The 20785-nt window shown below is 42.3% G+C and overlaps 1 protein-coding gene across 1 annotated transcript in view; it reads left to right on the forward strand.

Moving 5' to 3' along the window:
• DHRSX (dehydrogenase/reductase (SDR family) X-linked) overlaps positions 1 to 20528 on the forward strand; it is a gene marked incomplete at its 3' end in the record, with an annotated part of 109636 nt that extends 89108 nt beyond the window's left edge. Inside the window, exons 5-6 of the mRNA XM_009873726.1 lie at positions 2057 to 2264; positions 20321 to 20528. Coding sequence (XP_009872028.1) covers positions 2057 to 2264; positions 20321 to 20528 — 416 coding nt within the window. The remainder of the gene's footprint in view (positions 1 to 2056; positions 2265 to 20320) is intronic.
• Between the last annotated feature and the right edge of the window lie 257 nt (positions 20529 to 20785).

Here is a 20785-nt window from a genome sequence, read left to right on the forward strand (position 1 = left end):
GAGTCCAACAGTTAACCTAACAATACCAGGTTCACCACTAAGAAGGAAAAGGTCACAGGAGGGCTTGCCTCAAGTTTGTCTCTCCATAATCTTCATGCCAGTTCTCAGTTCCTGACGCTATTCTGGATGTCATTAGGTGCTGCTTATGCAGATTACAGAGGAAATGGAAATCTGTTTCCAACTCTGTGAGCAGTTGCACCACACATCAGAGTAAGCACTGCCAAGGAAGCTGAATACAATGGGGCACTTGACCAGACAACCTCTAATTTGTGCCTTTCCATTGTTATAGTTGAGAGTTGACATGCAGAGAAACCACATTCCCTTCGTTCTGAGGGATCTGGGAAAGTGGCTGTAATGATGGAGACAAATGCCAATCAGAGCTTTTGTAGAGCCCCGTTACATATTTGTGTTGGGTTTCTTTCATCGTTCTATCAGGCAGCATCGCTGGCTGTTCAGTCTCTGTATGCAGGTACGCTGCATTACATCGAAACCTTTTGTTTGCTCTGTCTTCTTCTCTCATTCCCTTATGCTGCATCTCCAGTTGTCTTCCTCTCCCTTCCTCATCTTCACTTTCCATCATCTGCTGTGGTTTACATTCTTTGTTTACATCCTCATGGTTTTTCTCCCCTACCTGTATGAAGTCACAGTTTCTACAGCCAGTACAGACTAACATTGAAATGACTAATCTCCAGTGCTACAGACTACCCATGTTTTATACAGAGGCTGTGTTCTCATACAGGGCCAGCTATTTGTTCATCATGCAGGCCAGTTAAGCAGTAGGCAGCCCATAGATGAGTCACTGTGGGTGTTGGCCGTGACAAAAAGATCCTGAAAATGTCTCCTCTTCAGCCCAAGCAGCTGTAACAAAGCAGGACTGTTGGAGGTGTGAGACCCCCTGCAAAGGAGTCATACAGATGCACAGCATGTGCAATTTAAAATAATTTGATATGCCATCGTTGGTCTGGCATCAAGAAATGTAATGTTAAAGAGTGTTTAATGGACACATGAAGTAGCACAAGGATTAAGCTGACACTCTCTTGTGTCTGTGAGCAAAGGTGGCCTTGCTGGTGTATCATATTCATGTGTTTTAGAAGGAAGACAAATGGCCTACAGCATTATTCTCTGTGAGCCACGTCCATCTACATTTAAATTACAAAGGTCAGGTCCACTTGTACAATAATTAAATTTTAATCAAATAAGAACAATTTATAACAGTCAAGTCTACATTATAATTGAATGGGATATAGCTATCCCCAGCACAGCCTCAGTACATGATAGAATTTATGCATGAGCTCAGGATTCTCTGCAAGGTGCTGGAATCAACTTTGCATGTTAGGGATGTGGATACTTATTTTAGGCACTGAGTTTGAAAATCATGTTTTGTAGAAATATATGCAAAGATATTGCCAAAATAAGGATTAAAAACCTCATTTCAATATGCAGCTGCTTGTAAGCACAGTAATTAAAATATATTGGGTAAATTTACTACATCTTTTCTCACCCACACCAGTGAGATAGAAGTTGCAGATTTCAGATGAAGATTCAACAGAACTTTAAACTCCAGCCAGGACTGAGCAGAAGGCTGTCTCGGAGGGCAGGTCTGCTGCTCAGCCTGGTCTTGTCTCTACTTCTATGAGCTCTTTGATGGAGGGAATGTTATTGGGATCACTCAGCTCCCAGTTATCACAGCTGGATTAATTATTGTTGTGGATCTGCAGCATTGCATTATGGCACACTGGCAATGGGTTAACTCAACTTTTCATATCTTCAAAACAGTTTTCACAAGCGAACTCATTTATCCCCACAATCCTGCAAGGAGAGAGGAAGGGATAGAGTCAGGCTACCTGTTTTCTGGATAAAGGAACTAAAATGGGAAAGTTTGACATTTTTCTCAGCAGGAATCAATCAATGTCAGCTTTACACTTTACATGCCATCACCGGTCACTCATTGCTCTAAATTCCATGTTTACACTCTGCAGCTGGAGATCCATGCTCCTTTTACCTTGCTGCTTCTTTGAAATAAATCAACAGGTTTTACTTCTACTTTCTCCTCCAGCTGGGGTGATGCTGGTCCCTGAAAAGAAGACAGAGGATGGGTTTGAGGAGCACTTCGGCTTGAACTACTTGGGACACTTCCTGTTGACTAACCTCCTCTTGGATACGCTGAAGCAATCAGGAACGCACAGTCACAACGCTAGGATCATCACTGTCTCATCAGCCACCCATTATGTAGGCAAATTGCACCTGAATGACTTACAAAGCAGGTACCGATCTGTTTTTTGGCATTCACCGATCTGCAGTAAGGGTGTGCAGATTAAACTCCGAGAGAATTGTTACTGAGTGCTGAATGGGGGGGAGTTGTTACCTTTTTTTTTTTAATTAATGGTGATTCTCAAGCGGTTACTTAATATCTTTCAGGCCTGAACAAAGCTTGCAGCCTTCAGTCAAAGATACACATAATTCGTACGCTTGTAAACTGTCTTTTATTATGAACCTTGAGAGCCTTGCTTCCTTTCTCATGCTTACACTGTGGTGATGGCTGTGGTGCAGAGCCTGGGCTCCTCACTGCCTAATCAGGCAGACTTCCAGTAACTGGGGTGTTTTGAAATGGCTTGGGCAAATGCTAAGAGACTTTGTCCTCAAGGGAATGTGTGTGTACTTAGAGGCCTTGATCCTGCCCTCAGATGGGCGCAGGCTGTGACTCACTGTGAGCTCCCTGCCTGCTGCGTGCGGGGCTGCTGACCCCCTGCCTGGCTGCCTCGCAGCTTCGCCCAGCCCACACGCTGCCTGCTCTTTCCTCCCTGGCAGCTCTGCCCACTGCTTCTGGCACGCCGTCTTCCCTTCCCCCTGCCTCTGGCCTCCACCTTATCCTGCATCACTCCTGACATCCCAGTTCCCTGCCTGTGCCTCCCTCACAGCCCTTCTCCAGCTTCACCCACCTACCTCCTGGCCCTGGGGCTGTGTCATCCCTCCCGCTCCTGTGGTTCCTGCCCTCTTGCACATCAGCCCAATGATTCACTACAAGCGCTGGGGCCCAGTATTTTGTCTGTGTCACCCCCTGTGCTTCCTCAAGAGCTTACCTGTGCTTCCCCAAGAGCTTACCGAGTCCTGGGCTTTTAACCCAGTAGGATGGGTTAAAATGCCTGGCCATATTCTCTCTGATTACTTTCATTTAAAAAAGCTGTGGTTGAATGTCTATGGGATATTTCTAACAGTAAGAAGACATCAAATGATGCCCAGTAAATGTCTCTGGTGTCATACAGGAGCCGTGTAGAGTTGTTTAGTTAATTGAGGAACGGGCAGAATAACTGGGGTGCATTGCAAAATTTCCCACGCAGTCACATGTGGCAATTACGCCCTTACTAACAGGCTCAAACAGAACCCGTCTTCCGATGGGCTCCAGAGCATTTCTGTTTGCACAGAGCCAGTCTGAGTTCTGTCTCTGTCCTTTGACAAGGACTTCAGCGCATGTGCAGATGCACCTGGCCTGAGGTTTCATTTTGGAAGAAAGACTGAAATTAGAGCGCTGGGCTGTTTCCACTGCCGACATTTTACATATGAATGCTGCATCAAGCATGGCAAACTTTCTGTGTGACTACTGATTACATACTCCGGCATCGGTTTTATTACAAGCATATTGTTTAAACTCTGCAGGGTAGTCACAGTTTAATCTCTTGCTTGTATAGCAACCACAGGAAATTACTTACTCTTCACTTGATGTATGTATTCACTGTTTCTCATGGGCCTGTACTGGGTGGCACCATGCAAGGGGGCTAAGGGAAATATAATTAGTATTTCTTGGGGCTAAAGAGCAGAACATGAAATTAAATGTGACTATTCTGTTTCTCTAGATAACAGTAGTTTTCCTGATTATAGCAAAACCTTGTACTGTTCCTCTTTAATTTAGAATCATCCTTACTAGTGATTCATCATAATTAACTTGTATTTTAAATGAATGAGAAATGTTTTAGTTAGAAAAGCTATGGCTGAGCATGAACATGTACAATGTGATGTGAAAAATAATACTTATGAGATATACCTGTAGCTTTTGCACCAAACCCTGCCCTTTACATTTCAACTTTATTGGTGTAAGAAGAGCCACAAAGGACAACAGATTCTGGCTGATTTTGTTTGCTCTTTCCCACATGGATGCTCTGAATCGCTTGAGGGCAGCAGAGATGCCAGCTCTCCAAGCATATGGGCACACCAGTAGGACACAGAGCGGCCTGTGGATTCAGCTCCAAACCTTGTCTTAGGTGGAAGAAGCTACTCCTGGGTTGGGTTTTTTAGCCTAACTACTGGTAAACTCCCACTTGTGAGAATAGTTATCGCATAAATTGTGCTTCTAACGACATTGAGAACACTTGTGTGTGGAAGTGTGTGCCCGCAGTGTGAGTGGGTGGTTTAGCAGCCCTGCAGCACTGTTGCTGGGTACCACACACAAGCATTGCCTGCACCATGGGGCCTCGGAGACACTGTGTGATTCAGAGTGGTGTTTAAGAGCTTCCATGGATGTAGCAAAGTCACCCACGGTAAGCACTGTGATGTGATAATGTTCCATGAATTGCCACAGTTTCCCAGTGATGCCATCTCTCTTTTTCTGCTGCTTGTGTGAATGGGAAATCTTTCTAAAAATTTTATACTGATTTTCTCCCTAGTTTGAGTTGCACTAGTTGGGCCTAATTAATTTCACAACTTGGGTGTATGTTCCCAGACTGGCTGGTAGTCCTAACCTTGCAAGAAGGCAGCAAATCAATTTGTAGTCATTTATTGAGAGTATGGAAAGGAGGCTGTACTCTGTGCTGGAAAATTATGGGTGGCAGAACACTGAATTGTCGGTTAGCTCAGTCAGTAGAGCGTAGCGCTAACAACGCTAAGGCCGCGGGTTCGATTCCCGTTTGGTCCCCATGTGTTGCCTGACCTAGTCGAGAGGGGACATCCCTGGCGACAGGGAGGCTGGATTAAAATGATCTCTAGGGTCCCTTCCAGCCTAGGCCATTCTATGATTCTATGAATTGTTCCCTGTGCTCTTGTCCCATTATTCCTAGATTTTAATTGGGCTAAGTGTCCAAACTGGAGGTGAGTGTTTTTGGTGGAAAGGGATTCGTCCATCAAATGTGGCATAGATGGAAAGGTAAAAGACTGTCTTGATATAAAGGAGACAGTAAATCAAAGTTCAGGTCTCTGCTTTACCACTGAATTTTCCATGGGGTGGTTCTTCCACTCAGGAGACGCTGGGTTGGCAATCAGAGTTGTGGCCATCACTCCCCATTGCTTGTACTTGCTGCTCACAGATCTTCTCCGAAGCCAGATGTCATCCATATCACAATGACCACAGGGCAGCAGCATAGCAAATAATTGTTGGAAGGTCTGTCCCATGAACAGTATTAAATGCAGCTTTTGTGGGGGTCTTCCAGGTTTCCTCTTTGTTTTGTTGTCTGCCACCTTACGAGTCTGATTTATCCCATATTTCTCATGTGTCAGGATGGTTAATTTATTCTTTCTCAATTTTCCTTGCATTTTGCATTATTTTTCTTCCTTTCTTATCTCTCTCTTCATGCTTGCATTCTTGATTTCTATGTTCATAGTTTCATCTTCACCTTTGTCTTCTGAGCTTTTCTGTCTCCATTGCATGTTCATTCCTAAACTCATCCTGTTTTCCTCTTTTTTGGGAATATGTGTGTCTTACTTCCACTCACCAGTTGATTTCCTCCTCTCTGTTTATCTTGCTCTTATCTTCATTCTCTAGTCCTAGTCCTATCTATCTCTCCCCTTATGAATGTCGTTTCCCCCCTTCCTGCCCATCCTCTTCACACACACCAATAGAAGAGACACAGCATGGGTACATGAAGGCAGGACAGAGCTTGTTCCAAACTGGCAGGGCATAGCTTGTTTCATGTGTGTTATTGAAAATGCAGACGCGCAAAAGCAGTGACTGTTCTCCCAGTTCTTTTGCTGAAGGATATATGAAGAACATCAAACACCTTTGTGGTCTTTTAGATCCAGACCATTTTCAACAGCAATCACATGAGTCGACAAGGGGATCCCTAAGGCAAATCATTCTCCTTCATCCCTGCTTTGAATACGACTGTTTTCAAGGAGGTGAAAGTTTAAGAGAAATGCTATCTATCTGCAAACATTTCAGCAGTGGTGATTTCAGTAATTATATGCTGAGGGTGGTACACTGTGCACTCTAAGAGCTTAGCAGGGATGTCCTGTCTTCCCCCTTTGCCTGGTTTAAATAATAATTTCTGAAGTGAAAGAAGAACAAATATGGTCATGAGAAAATATGGCTGGCTGGTTTCAGCTAGAGCTTGAAGAACATTGTGCCATCCTCTTGGGTTGAGGTAGTGCACTGGAGTTCATGGTGCTTTTGTAAGGCTGAGATGGAGGACATTCCTTCAAGGACTCTACCTACTGAAATAAGAAGGAATTTTAGGAAAATAAAAGAAAAAAAGACCTTATTCCCTTTCCCAGGCTGTGGGTCACACCTGAATATGCTGCCTTTCCCAGGGGTTAGCATCTTTGTGTGTTCCATCTAGCTTTTTCTCCATGACTAACTATTCCTTTCATCATCATCCTCTCTTTTTGCATGCCAAATGGGCCTTGTAATGCAGTGAATCACAGATCTATGAACTCCCCAGGCCACAGTAAGACAGCTCCTTTTCTGGTTCACGTCTTCTGTATATTCAAGAACAGTTAGTCACACTTTTTCTGCTCTCTTTCCTCTGCTCTCCAACTGCAGAAGGAGCTATGGGGGTTTTTTTGTAACTCTCCAAGATGGCACAGTCCCCAGATAATTTCTGTATTTTTCCCTGTAGCCCTAGTGCATGAATCATGTCAGAGACTATAAAGACTGAATTAAAGGAATTGCAAAAATCCCAGCTGCCACATGTGCATCCTAGCTGGTGTAAAATAGGGTAAACAGCTTTGCCTAGAACCGTGGAGGATGCTGGGGAAACTGGGCACTGAACCTCCTCTGTTAGACAGGTCATGAGGGCTGGAACAGAAGATGTCACATACTAGTGGGAAAATCTGTCTAGTGAAGTGTGTGGAGACCCTCTTCTTGGACAGGTGGTGTCCTTCATCTTCACTTCTTGTGTGTGTGTGATTTTTGCTGGTAAATGAAGTTATGTTAAGCTTGGGCAGAAAGTTGAGGATCTCGTCCCATCAGCATTGCTGAGATTTTGAAAATATCATCCATGAATGGCAATGAAAAGTTAAAATATCAAATTAGTTCTGGAAAATAGGAATCCATTTTTCAGACCAAAACCTTTGATTTCAGTGATTTCAGAATATTTTTTTTCTAATTTATATGTAATTATCCTTACAATTACACAGTCACTCATGTTTCGAAGTATAATAATCAAAGTGAAACTCCAGACCTTTAATTTCTAAGTCATCCTGTTGAAGTAAAGTAGTTTCATATACTTTTTTTTTAAAGCTGCACATTTTTTTAAAGCAGATTTTTTCACTAAGAATGATTTGATGAATCAACATTTTTTAAAATGAAAAACGTTTTTTAAAAAAAATAAATTCCCAGTTGGTTCCTCCAGTGCTTTTTAATGACTGATCTATCACTTATTTCTTAATTATCTCTGACTGGAAGAACTTATAGGATCTACAATATCTTCAGTTCAAGAAAAAACAAATATGAGGCTGATATAGCATAGTACTATTGTTTTATTACCATTTTTAAAATAAAGGAAAAATCTGTAAAAGGAAGTAAGAGGGATTTTATATATTGCCTTTTTTTTTAATCCATTTTAGGCAGTATAGAAGTCTTTCACTGTTACATATAAAGAGCTTTGTCACTGAACTGTTGCTTAATAAAATGCTCTAAAAACTGCAGAAATTTTCATCATAAAAGCTTCCTCTAGACTGTAAGGGAGGTACATGTTATAGATTTTATTTTACTCAAGGAATATATGGTCTTGTTTGATTTTTATAGTATAAGCAGCTTCCCCACAATGATTTTTATTGCATATTCTGGTTCTATTTGCAAGATAAATCATGTGCCCTTGACAGGTCTGAATATCAGCTGTTGTACTCTGCTGTATTCAGATAAATGTGTCCTTCATGCAGAAGAGTTCCAAGTTTTCCCGTCTATAGTTAGATGATAAGTATTCACGTGCTTAATGCACATACATAAGGGTATTTCAGTACATTATACAGTGCTTTCTGTATAAATACAAAAGGATTTGCCGCTCTGCAAAATGATCCCTTGTGCTTGCAGCAATTAGCTTGAATTGCAAAAATTGACTTGCTGGCCTGGAAAATTAGCGTGCTGTGAAGGCATAGGTCTCAAATTCTATAAATTGACTAAAAAAAATAAAAGCGTTATTATATCAACAGACAAATTCATCAGTCCAAGAGATAAAGTTTTAGTTCATATGCACCAAGTGTTTTATCCTTGTTGTAGGTCACAGGTGATCCGTATCCATTCCTACAACCAATAACAGAGGAATTTTTAAGACAGGATGACAACTTTGAAAAGTTTCAATTTTTGCATTTATTGGTGTATTTTTTTTTCTGTCTAATCAAAATACTTTTTTCAATTTTACTTTTATTGATATATTTTTGTTCTGTCTAATCAAAATACTTCTAGGCTTCATTGGTTTCTGAAGAATAGTAACACAGTGTAACACTGCTATCACAAAGGCAACTCCAGACTTCAGTGTATTCAGGGAAGTTAAATGTAGCTGCTTTGTGTGTGACAGTGTTAAATTTCTCCTTGTCTCAAAAGGATTAATAATCTTAACAAAGGATTATTAGTAATGGTTAGCGAATTGATAGGACACTGTGTTTCTGAACTAGATCAAAATTGCACCATGCTGGGAGGTGTGTGATAGATGAGTGTTCCTGCTGCTCAGCCTCTCCCTGCAAGGCGGGCTGGCTGGGAGAACTGAAATCTCTGTGCCACACAGGATGGTCGATCTCCTCGACACGCTGTTTTCCAAAAGAGCAAGATGGCTCAGTGGTAATTTGAAAGCGAATGGGCTGCACTCCTGTGACAGGGAAGGCAAAAACGACTTGCAGAGAATGCAGAGTGGAGATAGCTTGTCACCCCTGAGAGAGGAAGGTTAGTTTAACATCTCCCTGTGAGCAAAAAGACCCATTAAGGCTGAGTGAACCTTAGAAGCTTTGGAGTTCAGGTCCTGGGTGATGATCCGAATGGTTTTAGCATTCTTCTCGGTTGCTTTAACTACTAGCATCCTCACAGCACTTTCTCAGTGAAGTTTGTCCTTAGAGCTTCCTGGTGTAGCTGGAGAGAGCTGGCAGACATACCTGTAAATCCTTGAAATAACGTGTCAAAGCGATCAACTTGCTTTCCACAATCCCCTCTGGGTTCAGCCCTGCTGTTGCTTCTGGTTCTTCACAACCATCCATCCCTGATCTTGCCATGTACATTAAGGATTATTAGGCATAGTAGGGGGAGACAAAGCCAAGCTTTTGCCTCTGTGGTTACAAATGATAACTCTTAACCTTTTCTCTACTCTTTAAGATCACAAAGGCTAGCCATTGACCCAGCCCTACCAAGTCAGGCGCTAAACCACGTCCCTAAACATGATATCTACTTGTCTTCATCTGTTCAGTAGCAGTTTGAACCTGTGAAGAAAAATTGGTCTTTTGATTAAATCGAGTTCTCAATAAAAAAAAAAAGAAGTGAGTTCTGTGGAAAATATATAATAAAATAAATTTCTAAAAAAAAATAAATCTAAAGTAAAATATTTTAGACCCCAGGGGTTTTAGTGCTGCAAGAACTTTTTAAATACTTGTAGCTTCGTTGCTCTATTTCTTCTGTTCTCGTTATGTATTAGGTGTTGTGTTTGCCCTGAATTTCTTGTCATGGGAGGTGGAGATTTGCTGTGCACAGCACCATCTCAGCCTTCAAAGAAGGACAGAGCCTGAGGAGCACTGTGGCTCACAGTAGCTTTCCGAGAATCTCAAGAGCTTTCAACAGTGATACTAGTTATAATATAGCACTGCAGAAACGTCTAAATTAAATTATTATGAGTTTTGCATGAAATCTTTTGGTTCTTAGCTCAAAGGGGTGGGGGTGTCCAGTATCTGAATTGTCACCAAGAAGCAATTAGTCTGCCAAAGAAGCAGTAACTTTTTGTTCTTTTTTCAGTGAGGGCTGAGGCAGGGCAGCTCTATTTCTCTGTTGGTTTTTCAGGGTTTGGACATGAAACTTCTCGTCATTTCCTGGAAGGCCAAACCTGCCTGACTTCACTTGCTTCTGGTGTGTTTGCAAGTGGAAGAGATCTCATGTGCTCTGGCCCCAGGCCATGCCATTCCCCTTCTTGGGAAATACTTGGGTTTCCATTACAGATCTCTGTTTACAATGTTCCACGGTGACACAGTATTGGGAAATTCATAAGACGAAAACAAAAAACAACTCTAAGGCTAAATGGTAGAGAAAGTGATTGCTGTCATGGCCCCTTATGGTACGTTGAAATAACCACTTTGCAATGCTGGCTATGGACCGCTCTCAGCCACTGTATGTTATTAATTTCCCACAGGTTTTTTGTTTGCTGAAGTTGACTTCACGCTCCCTAAGTAAGATCCCCCCTCTTCACAGACCCTTTTCATACAGTTATTTAAATCCCATGTATTTCCTGACAGAGGCCAAGGGCCGCTGTTGATGTATGGTCTCACACAAACAAAAACCTTTCCTGCCGTGTCTGGATGAGTTATTTCATGGGTGCAGAAAACTTCCATATTTTAATCTGTCCTGTACATGTTGACATTTCAGCTGTGTTTCTTCTTTAATCTAGAAGGGTCTTCTAACAGCTGAGAAGACTTCTTGTGACTGTTTTTAACAAATAGTTGTCTTTCTTTATAAGATGGTTTCTTGTCTTAATTCTTGTTCTGGGAGTTAATCACTTTTACCTCTCAATTTGAAGCTGTGATAATCATATCCTCGCTACATAAGAAAACTTCGAAAAAGTTTTTTAGATTGTTTTTCAACAGACCAAAACTGATTTTCAAAATTATTTTGATGTGCCAGACTTAATCTTGTGTTGCTTCTGTGGATAGTGAGTGATGGCATAGGATTTTCTGAACAGTATTTACAGACATCTCGGACAAAACAGGATTTTACATCCTGTGTGCACATCCAAGCCATGTTTCCCCTGGTAGAACAGACCAGTCTTTCAGCACTTGATGAGCACATTCGGCGCCTCCTCAACCCCAAGGCAGTGAAGTGAGTTCAGCCCACCACAACATGAAACCTTACATTATCTTCACATATACACCAACACATTTCATGTAGTCTGCTGGAAATCTGCCAACCACATTTGATGCACTGCACTGAATTTGAAATAGCAGAAGTTTAGTATGCGTCACCAGACCCTGTGGTTCCCTTTCAGCCCCAGAATGAAAAGCCCAGAAATAGCAGCTGATCTGCGAAAACCTACACCAGTTTTAAGATAGGTTTATCAAAACAGAAATAAGATTTGGGGTTGTTCAGGTTATTACTGGTCCATTTTATGACCCTGTGTGGGTTCTGGTGGAAGGAAAGAAACCATAAGAAGATCCATTATTTCCTTCAACTTAAAGGCTCTATTGGAGGAGAGTTAGGAAGCTTTCCACAAGTGGGTGGAGAGTGCCTCAGAGCTCTTCCTGCTTTAATCCAGGAGATAATGTTAACAGTTGTGTGACAATATTGAAAAACCTGATATCCAGATTATCAAAGAGATAATATTAAAAGATGTGTGGCCATGACGTTTCCCTATCACTCAAAAGGCTCATGAAGACATAGAATGTAGGTCTTGAAGCTGTGATCTATTTCTCTGCTGCAGCAACATAAAACCTTGCTTGCTTCTATTTATTTACTCATTCATTTGTTTGATGGAGATTTTTAATTGAATGAAGGGATACCATTATGCTCATTATACCACTTCAAATATTAGCAAGTACTTAACACTGCATCATATGAACTGACTGTAGAAAAATGATGCTTCGGAAGAGGCAATTTATATCATTCTTTAAAAAGAGATACACTTCCTGGGAGAATGGAATTACAGTAATTACAACTTGAACTTGCCATCAATATTTAAAATTGTAAAAAAACATTTGAAAATAACACCAAATGTGCACAAACAGAAAAATTAGACTTTTTAAAAAGATGCTGATTCTGACGACACTTTGAGAAGACCGACCTTTGAGTCTGTGTTTCATGTATTTGGGAACTGTGCTGAGCACACAGCGATGGAGCTGCACACGGCAAGGCAATCAGCAGAGCAGGAGGGCTCTTGGCATCTTACCTCCTGTCATTAGAAGGCATCAGACAAATGAAAAATGATACATTGATTCTATCTGGATGACAGCAATGCTCAGGATAACAAGGTCCTGCTTATTTTGCCTTTCATAAATATTTTTATAATAAGGACATTCCAGGTTCCTTCGCTAAATATAGTCCTTCAAAGACAATAAGTTGTTTTTTGTTCTCTCTACATTTCCTACAAGCTATGACAAGGGCCTACACTGAATGCTATGTACTTACAGAGCGAAGGTTGAAAGTTGGGAAGCATGGCTTTAAAACCAAAACAAACACAACCCAGATTCCAGCCTGTGGCTCTGACTGAATTGGGCATTGGGCAAAAGGCAGGAGTCACTGACTTGCATGGAAATCAGCTACTGAGACCGTCACCAACATTTTGCCTCTTAGAGAGAGTATCTCCCAGCTCTGAGCTTCTACCCTTATATTTATCCTCTACTTTTAAGAAAAACCATGCTGGTTTACCATTGCTGAAAAGTGTCAGAGAAAGCCCAGCACTGGCCAGAGCTGTGTGTGGGCAGCACGTGGCATCTAGGGGCTCGATGCAGGGAGATGGGGAAGCTCTGACACGTGGTCAATCTCTGTCCATGAGTCAGAACCAAAGGGCAAGGTGGGCTGCTTTGAAAGTGCCACCTGCCTCTGGCTACTCAAGTAACCCCTGTGTGACCAGTTAAAACATGAAAGACTTGCTTTTCAGCTTGTGTAGAACCACTAATTTCATTTGTCAATCTCGTAGCCTTTCTTTCCAACATGTCCATCGCAGGGTCATAAGGGTGCTTCGAGGAGTCCCTACTAGAATTCTTATTCTCTCAAATTGCAGCTGCCAGTGTATTCCATTTCAAATACATGGGAGTATGCTCAGGCCACCTCTACTGTTATATATATATTTATAAATATTTTTTAAAAGGCTACATATCAAGTATATGAAAGAAATGTGCATGAAGAAGTATAGTTTTTCAGTGAACACCCAAAATACGCAGGCACATATATGAAATGTGTGACTATACAGTAGCCTATATTAGTAGTTTTTAATAGGACACCTACTGTACAAAACATAACTGTAACAACATCTGAATAAGATGTGCTAACAGTTTAGATTTTATTTTTACTTTACTAGTGATGTGCTTGTTTCCTTCAGTTGACAAAAGACTGTTTTTCAGTGGCGATGAATGTATTCTAATTTCTCAGACTCTGTCCTCTCTTCATCTCTGTATTTCCTGTTGGTTTTTTTGTTTTTTTGTTTTGAGGGAAAAATCACAATTAATCAGACTTAGCAAATGTGTTCATGGGATAAATACATGTGGTACTGTCAGGAAGTCTGCTCTAAATCTAATAAGCAATATCTAGGACTATGGCTTTGGTTTATTATAGGAAAAGAGAAAGAAACTGCTTATGACAACCAGAAAAGGCTTACATGTATTCTGCAATATATTTTCATTGCTGCTTCAAAATAAACTGCAAAATCTATCCAAAATCTTGAAAAATCCTTGAAAAAGAAAACTTAAGACTGTGAAAGCTTCTTTTATATTCTTGACTAAGCAATGGTGATGATGTATTGCAAGAGGAATACATAAATCATTAGGAAACTTCAGTCATTTTAATACAGCAAGTCTGTGTTTTGCTTAATTCACTGATTCATCCTAAGGCGTATATTGAAATTTTGTGTGGCCTTTCATTAAAAACCCCAGCATGTCACCCACGTTCTGCATCACTTGTCTTTTCATGGAGTGCATAGCAATCGGGTTGTTCCGTAGTTTGTTCTTGGTGCTCTCTGCCCTCCAGGTAAATTAACACGCTGGAAATTGGGGAGCGTGGTGATGGGTGACATGCACAAGACAAGCATGGTGTGAAAGAGATCCACGTCAGGAAAACTTCGCTGCCGGTTAAATGTAGCTCTGGGTCTGTCAGTACAGTCACAGATCCTCTGGGCCTCTTGTTGAGGCAAGATGTGGTAAGGAAGGGAAGGGGTGCTGGCACTGGACCCTTTCTTCAGTCTTTCCTCTTGACCTGTCTTTAGTAACTTGGGAGAAGAGACCAACCCCCACCTGCAGTGCTAGGGCCTGAATCGTAGGCCCTGAACTGAACTTGACCTATAGACAAACCTCAAAACCCCACACTCTACAGTATTAATCATCTATGTAATGTATTGATATCTATTTTAGCCTGTGTATATATAGATCAAGGTCGTGGATTTGATTCCCGTTCAGTCCCCATGTGTTGCCTGATGTAGTCGAGAGATGGTGTCCCTGGTGACAAGGAGGCTGGATTAAATGATCTCTAATGGCCCTTCCAGCCTAGGCCATTCTATGATTCTATATATATATATTCCAATGACAATGTGTAAAAGCTTTCCTGTAACACTAAGTGGGCAGTGGGAACTAGCAGAGTGACCTTTCTTTATCTTAAGGCCAGGTGCAAGGCTGGGACACTAGCTGCCTCTTGCTTTGTTAGAAGCATCTTACAAGACTATGAGACCAGAGGTCTGGCTTGGGTGAGAAATATGTGATTAAGGACCAAAACAGATAGGGAGACTCCCTTGTATTCTTGGCCAGGCTGTGGGAGGAATCCAACAGAGTGGACAACACCAGATGATCCTGCATTTGAAGTTATGTAAGGCTGTTTATTTAACAGTATAAAAGCTGGACCCTCCTGCAGCGACTTCGGAGACCTCACCCACGAGTGGACTCACTGCGTAGGACTTCCAAGGTGCGGGGACGGTTCTCCAGAATCCTCGCTGCAACAGGGTCTCCCCAGCCACTGTGGATCTGGATGATGACATTGGGGCGATTGGTGATGGAGCTTTCTTAAGAACTGTTGCTAACTCTGTATAGTAATGATTAGGTGCATCACCCTGCTTGTTCTCCTTGCTTCTTAAAACTAGAGTATAATAAACTTGCACTGCCTAATTCTTGTAATACTTTGAAATAGACAGTAAAATAAGACGACCTTTCTGTTGGTGCCTGTGTCCTTTTCTGCGGGACCCTCTCCGCCCCTCAGGCCAATTAGCAAAACACCACCTCACTGCAATCTCCTTTCAGGTAGTTGTAGAGAACAATGAGGTCTCCTCTTCTCCAGGCTAAACAACCCCATCTCCGTCAGCCACTCTTCGTAAGACCTGTTCTCTGGACCCCTCACCAGCTTTGTTGCTCTTCTCTGGACTCACTCCAGCACCTCAGTGCCTGTATCTGCTTCCTCCACGTGTGCACAATGCAAAAGGAACCCTTAATGAAAAAGCTAAGAGCAGTGTGAGAGCTTGTGCACCAGAGGAGAGGAGGAAGTGGTCTGTGCTGAGCAGCAGTTTTGTTTCCCCTGTTGCTCAGTGGGTGCCCTGAGCTGACTTAATGCTCTTTGCTAAACATGATATTGCTGAATGAAAATGGGAGACCCCTACAGGACACAGGACAACTAAAACCAGACAGAAAAGAAACCAGAGTAACACTGGCTGCCAAGGGAAGTGCTAAACATGGATCCAGTTTTCAAGTTTGGATAGTAGCTTGAGTCCATATTTAAACACCTAATTAGCCACTGCAGGGTCCTGTTTGAAATTTGGCTTCTTATTACTTTTTACAAATACACTCCCCCAGCATGCTAGGGAGAATCCTGCTGGAGACAGCACCATGGAGATAAGTGGTAAAATCAGCTTCTGGTAGAAAAGAAAAAAAAAGGAAAAAAAGTCAGCAGACCACGAGGTACTCACTCCAGAACTGAATACTTTGTTTTGGCAATATTTTGTTTTGGCAAAAATACTAAACAATCCCTTTATCTTCTCAGTTCAAACTTGTCAGCCTATGTTGCAAAAAATCTTAAGCCAAAAATAAGAATTTCTGCTAAAAAATAATTGAACAGAAGTTGTGCAGCCTTCCTGTTCCTGATCCTTTATTCACCAGCAGAGAATCAATAAAACATTATTTTAAAAGGAAGGAGACGGTCTTACATATTGCTGGTCTCTTGGCTGGATTTCGAAGCAGCTAATTAAATTCTGTCTGCCTTAACTCATCCTGTAGTTTCCATTTAGTGAATTGTGCATCGCCCTATTTGATCAGCACCGACTCGGCAAAATGCTTTGGAAGTGCATCCCCCCAGGTGGAGATTGTTTTCCATGTTAGGATGAGTGGTCCACAGAGACCCCCACTCAGATGAGTGGGTGAGCACGAACTTCCAAGTTCCCAATACCAGGCACACCCGTCCTTTCCCTCTGGAGTTCTTCCTGTGGAGCCCTTGCTCCGCTTTTCCCAGCTGCTCACCATGCACAGAGTTGCTGTACCCCAGCACATGCTGCCTGGCAAAGCTTGAGCCTGGTGGGCAGAATTTATTAGGATGAATCCCTGGGCAGTCAAACACCGGTACTTCCTAGCTCTCTAGCCAACTGGCCAACATGCCTCTATACTGCTGAGAGCTGGGAGCTACCAGTCATTTGGCTGGCTGGCCACCGAGGTAGGAAGTAGAGTTTCTCTGCTTGAAAGTCTGCTTGCCTTGCTGTGAAGCATCAATACCCTGTGTCCTCAGGGGCCTGAATGTTATGGCACCTGCCATGCACTGGTGCGTCAGCACAGTTTGCTGGTGGGCTGGGTTCTACTTTGGGCTGGTTGGCCTTCTGTATGCATTTTCAATTCAGAGAGTTATTAGAGCCTTCGGAAAATGAAAGTGATGCAAAACCGCATAATGTCAATATTAATTTATTTACTATACAATTATACTTTGATTCAGTGCAGAAAATGTACATATAGAGCACAGAGCACCAAGATAGGTTAGATTTAGACGCATAAGCTTTAAAGGATAATTTGATGTGTAAGAGAAATATATTTTACGGTTTTAAACTGAAAGAGGATAGACAGATTGGACGTAAGAAGAAATTTTTTACAATGTGGGTAGTGAGGCACTGGAACAGGTTTCCTAGAGAAGGTGTGGATACCCCATAATTGAAAGTGCTCAAAACCAAGTGGGATGGAGCTTTGAGCAACTAGATCTACTGGAAGGTGCCCCTACCCATAGTAGGGGGTTTGGGCTAGATGATCTTTAAAGATCCTTTCCAACTCAAACCATTCTCTGATTCTGTATGTGTGTGCATTTGAGATACAATTGTGGTACAAGGCCTGTGTGCTCCTGTTTTTCTGATGCATAAAGTCAAGACTGGATGCAATGAAATCAAGTATCCAGCATTGATTTTTTCCCAACGTGACATTTAAACAACATGATTCTAATAAGATGGGGTCTCACAAACACAACAGTTGTTCAACAAAAATACTTGTCAGTTCTGTTTCACAGATTATTCTTCTGTCTTGCGTAGTCCATTGATGTCAGATTCCTGGAAAGCAAAGAGCACACACAGCGAAAATGGGAATAGAGCAGGTAATCACTGCAGGGGTTCTGCCAAAAGTGTCTGCTCTGTGTATCCAATTTGATATTATTCATATCTATAATATGTTATTGAAGTCTGATTCCCCACTGCCTTGCAAATGATTTGCATCTCTGCACTGTGATATAAAAGGCTTCCTTTCTGATTGGACAGCTTTTTATATCTCCTCTGCACTCGTGTTCCTCTGACATTGCTATCTATGCAAAGTACAAAGCTTTTGAGGATCTGGCCCTTGTAGTTCATACTTCGTTGCCACAAGGTAAGTCAAAACAGCACTCACAGAAAATGTGGGAATGGGAAGTCATGGGGAGAATTCACCCACCTCCTGCCTGGCATCGGAAGGTTACTGAAGGCCAGACTAGACCCAGGCAGAACAAGTCAGAGTAGTCCCCATCTCTGCTTCCCTACAAGCTGCTTGCCAGACAGGATCACTCTAATTCAACTTGGGAAGCTCATCTTGTGCCCCGGCTTGTGTTCCTCCCAGGGTGGGGGAATGGTGGCACCGATGGAGACGTGCCAGGGTTGGCTGCCAGCTGGCTGCCGGAGGCGGCTTCGGATGAGAGCTTCTTCCCATGGGTGTTGTGAGCTCTGCCCCGCATGGCTGCGCAAGGAGAGCTTGTAGCGGCTGAGGATCAGGTCCTTCAAGTTAAGAGGGTTGAAATATGCATGAAGCATAAGGTGACATTTTGAGTGTCTCAGATCAGAGCACGGACGTTACTGAATTTAAAATGTAACTGCAATTTCCTGACTAATGCCAAGTCACTTTTATATTCATGCAGTGATTGTTCTTTACTCTTAAAATAGCCCATTTTACCCCGAGGCGCAGGTGATATCCTTATGATGATGGAGCTGTGTTATCCAGCCTGTTACAGCTCAGGCCGTTGGTTGGTGCAAGGGCTGTTCAGGATCAGCTATCCTTTATTATTCTCTCTCAATTTATATGATGCTTTTGTAACCTGTTTGTTTGTGATTTGCTTGAACAAGAATAGAGCAGGAGAAGAAAGAAGGAAAAAAAAATAGATACACTGGAGGTTCAGTGTTGTTGTCTTTTACTTCCTGTAGCTGAGCTGTACAATTTGCAATTGTGTCTCCAAGTTTCTGAGTCTGTTTGGATAACACGAACAGTTAAATTGCTTCGATAGCCTTATACCTCTCTAGAGAGTCAGCCTGCTTGTTAGCATCCAGGGCTTTCTGTGGTAAAGTGTGCAGGATATTATAAAAAACGAATTTGATGAGAATGAGATAACAAAAAGAACTCTGAGACATATTTGCTATTCGTTCAAAATAAAAACCTTGCATGTAGTAGCAACCACAGAAAACCAAAGGCAAGCTTTTCAGCAGAGTAGGAGTATCCTCAGCCTGGGCATTTGCTGCACTGAGATTGAAGGTGTAGAAGGCGGAGCTGTAGTTGCAGCTGTCACAGAGGCAGGACAACAACTAGAGGGAAGGAGGGCTGGGAAAGAGAGATCTGCTTCTGGGTGGGTGCCCCTCTGTGTCCCTTCACCAGCAGCACCTGCTGCCCCATGGAACTTAACCCTGGCTCCACAGCAGCACCACGTCCCCAGGCTCTGGCAGAGGCAAAGGGGATGGGGACCAGAGCTGTCTTGCAGAGCACAGGAGCCCGGTGCTTTAGGCTCCCGCTTTGCCTGTGAGCTGTTGTGTAATGCCAGGAATTACCGTCAGTTCTGTTAAGCACAGCAAAAAAGTTAGATGAGAGGCTGTAGTAATTACAAGAGTGAATTGTCATGGCATAGGAATTTGTGGAAGTGATGCTGAGGCCCCTCTCAGGAGGAGCATTTTAAGTGACATAATTGATAATTTGCCTGGAACTAACCTGCATATTAAAAAAAAAACATAAAAAAATACTCCTGCCTGCCTGCAGTGAAACCAAACTAATCACCAGTTCCTAGAAAGTTTGACTTGAAGGAGAGGCAGATTCAGCATCCAGATGAGTGAGGTGCACAGGAGACTCAACAGGTAATGTTTTGCCTTAACTCACAGTATTTGTGTGCCTTTGTCACACCTCCTGTTCGGCACAGACCCAGCCAGCTGTCTTTGCTCTAAAGGCTGTATATGGCATAATTGTGGTTACACTTGCAGCTGCTCTCCTTACCCCATCTTTTTATCCATCTCTTTAGCTGTGTGTAATCTGGTGTGTCACTGGGGCAGGTGCAATGATTGTCTTACTCATCTGCTTTTGTGCCCAGCACAGGAGCCTTCATCAGAAACTAGTAGGTCTTGCCACAAAACAAATAATAATAACCAGGGCTAGTATGATCAGGCACGGATTTACTGGGTAGGATGAGGGTTCATATGTGTGGGAAGAGAGCAGTGAGGAGGGGGAGTAGTTTGAAGGCCTCTAGGTGACGGTATCATGGAGATTGCTGCCTCAGCATTTCTACTTTAAATAGTTTCATATAAAGATTCTGGCAAGTACGATGTAATTTTATTTTAATTTCTTTTCCTACCATAAATCAGACTTGGTGTCTGACAGGATAATCGCCAAAACTCCAGCAAACACGCCTGCCAGTGATAAGCTGTTTCTTCTGACAACTCAATGTATAGCTGTTTGTTTGCTGGATATTGCAAAATGCAGTACATTTGATGTTTGTGCAATTCTGTTTTCCTCCTGATTATTTTTATGTGCATCTGTGTCTCTGTTTCTCTCTTACATACAGATGTTCTTATTCACCCCATGGAGCCTATGCCCAAAGCAAACTTGCCCTTGTGTTATTTACCTATCGACTACAGCATCTTCTGACTGCAAATGGAAGCCATGTGACTGCTAATGTAGTAGACCCTGGAGTAGTGAATACTGAGCTCTACAAGCATGTCTTCTGGGTTGTAAAACTGGCCAAATGGATGACAGCCTGGCTATTTTTCAAGGTATGCAGTTTTTTAAATCATTTTGTTGCCATGCCTCTGCATTTTGAGAACTGCAGTCAGCACGGGGCTGAAGGGATTTTGGAGTTTATCATCACATATAGTATTTATTACATTTGTTGGCACTAATGAGAAGTACAAAACTGATAAAGACAGGCCTTCCCCAGAGCAAATATCTATTTTAAATGGAGGGAGCGAGCTCTCACATTAAGTGAAGGAAATGCCTTTCACTGCCTGTGCCCATGCACTGATTATCTCTG

The sequence above is a fragment of the Apaloderma vittatum genome, unplaced genomic scaffold, assembly GCF_000703405.1.
Source record: "Apaloderma vittatum isolate BGI_N311 unplaced genomic scaffold, ASM70340v1 scaffold1827, whole genome shotgun sequence".
Taxonomy (NCBI): Eukaryota; Metazoa; Chordata; class Aves; order Trogoniformes; family Trogonidae; genus Apaloderma; species Apaloderma vittatum.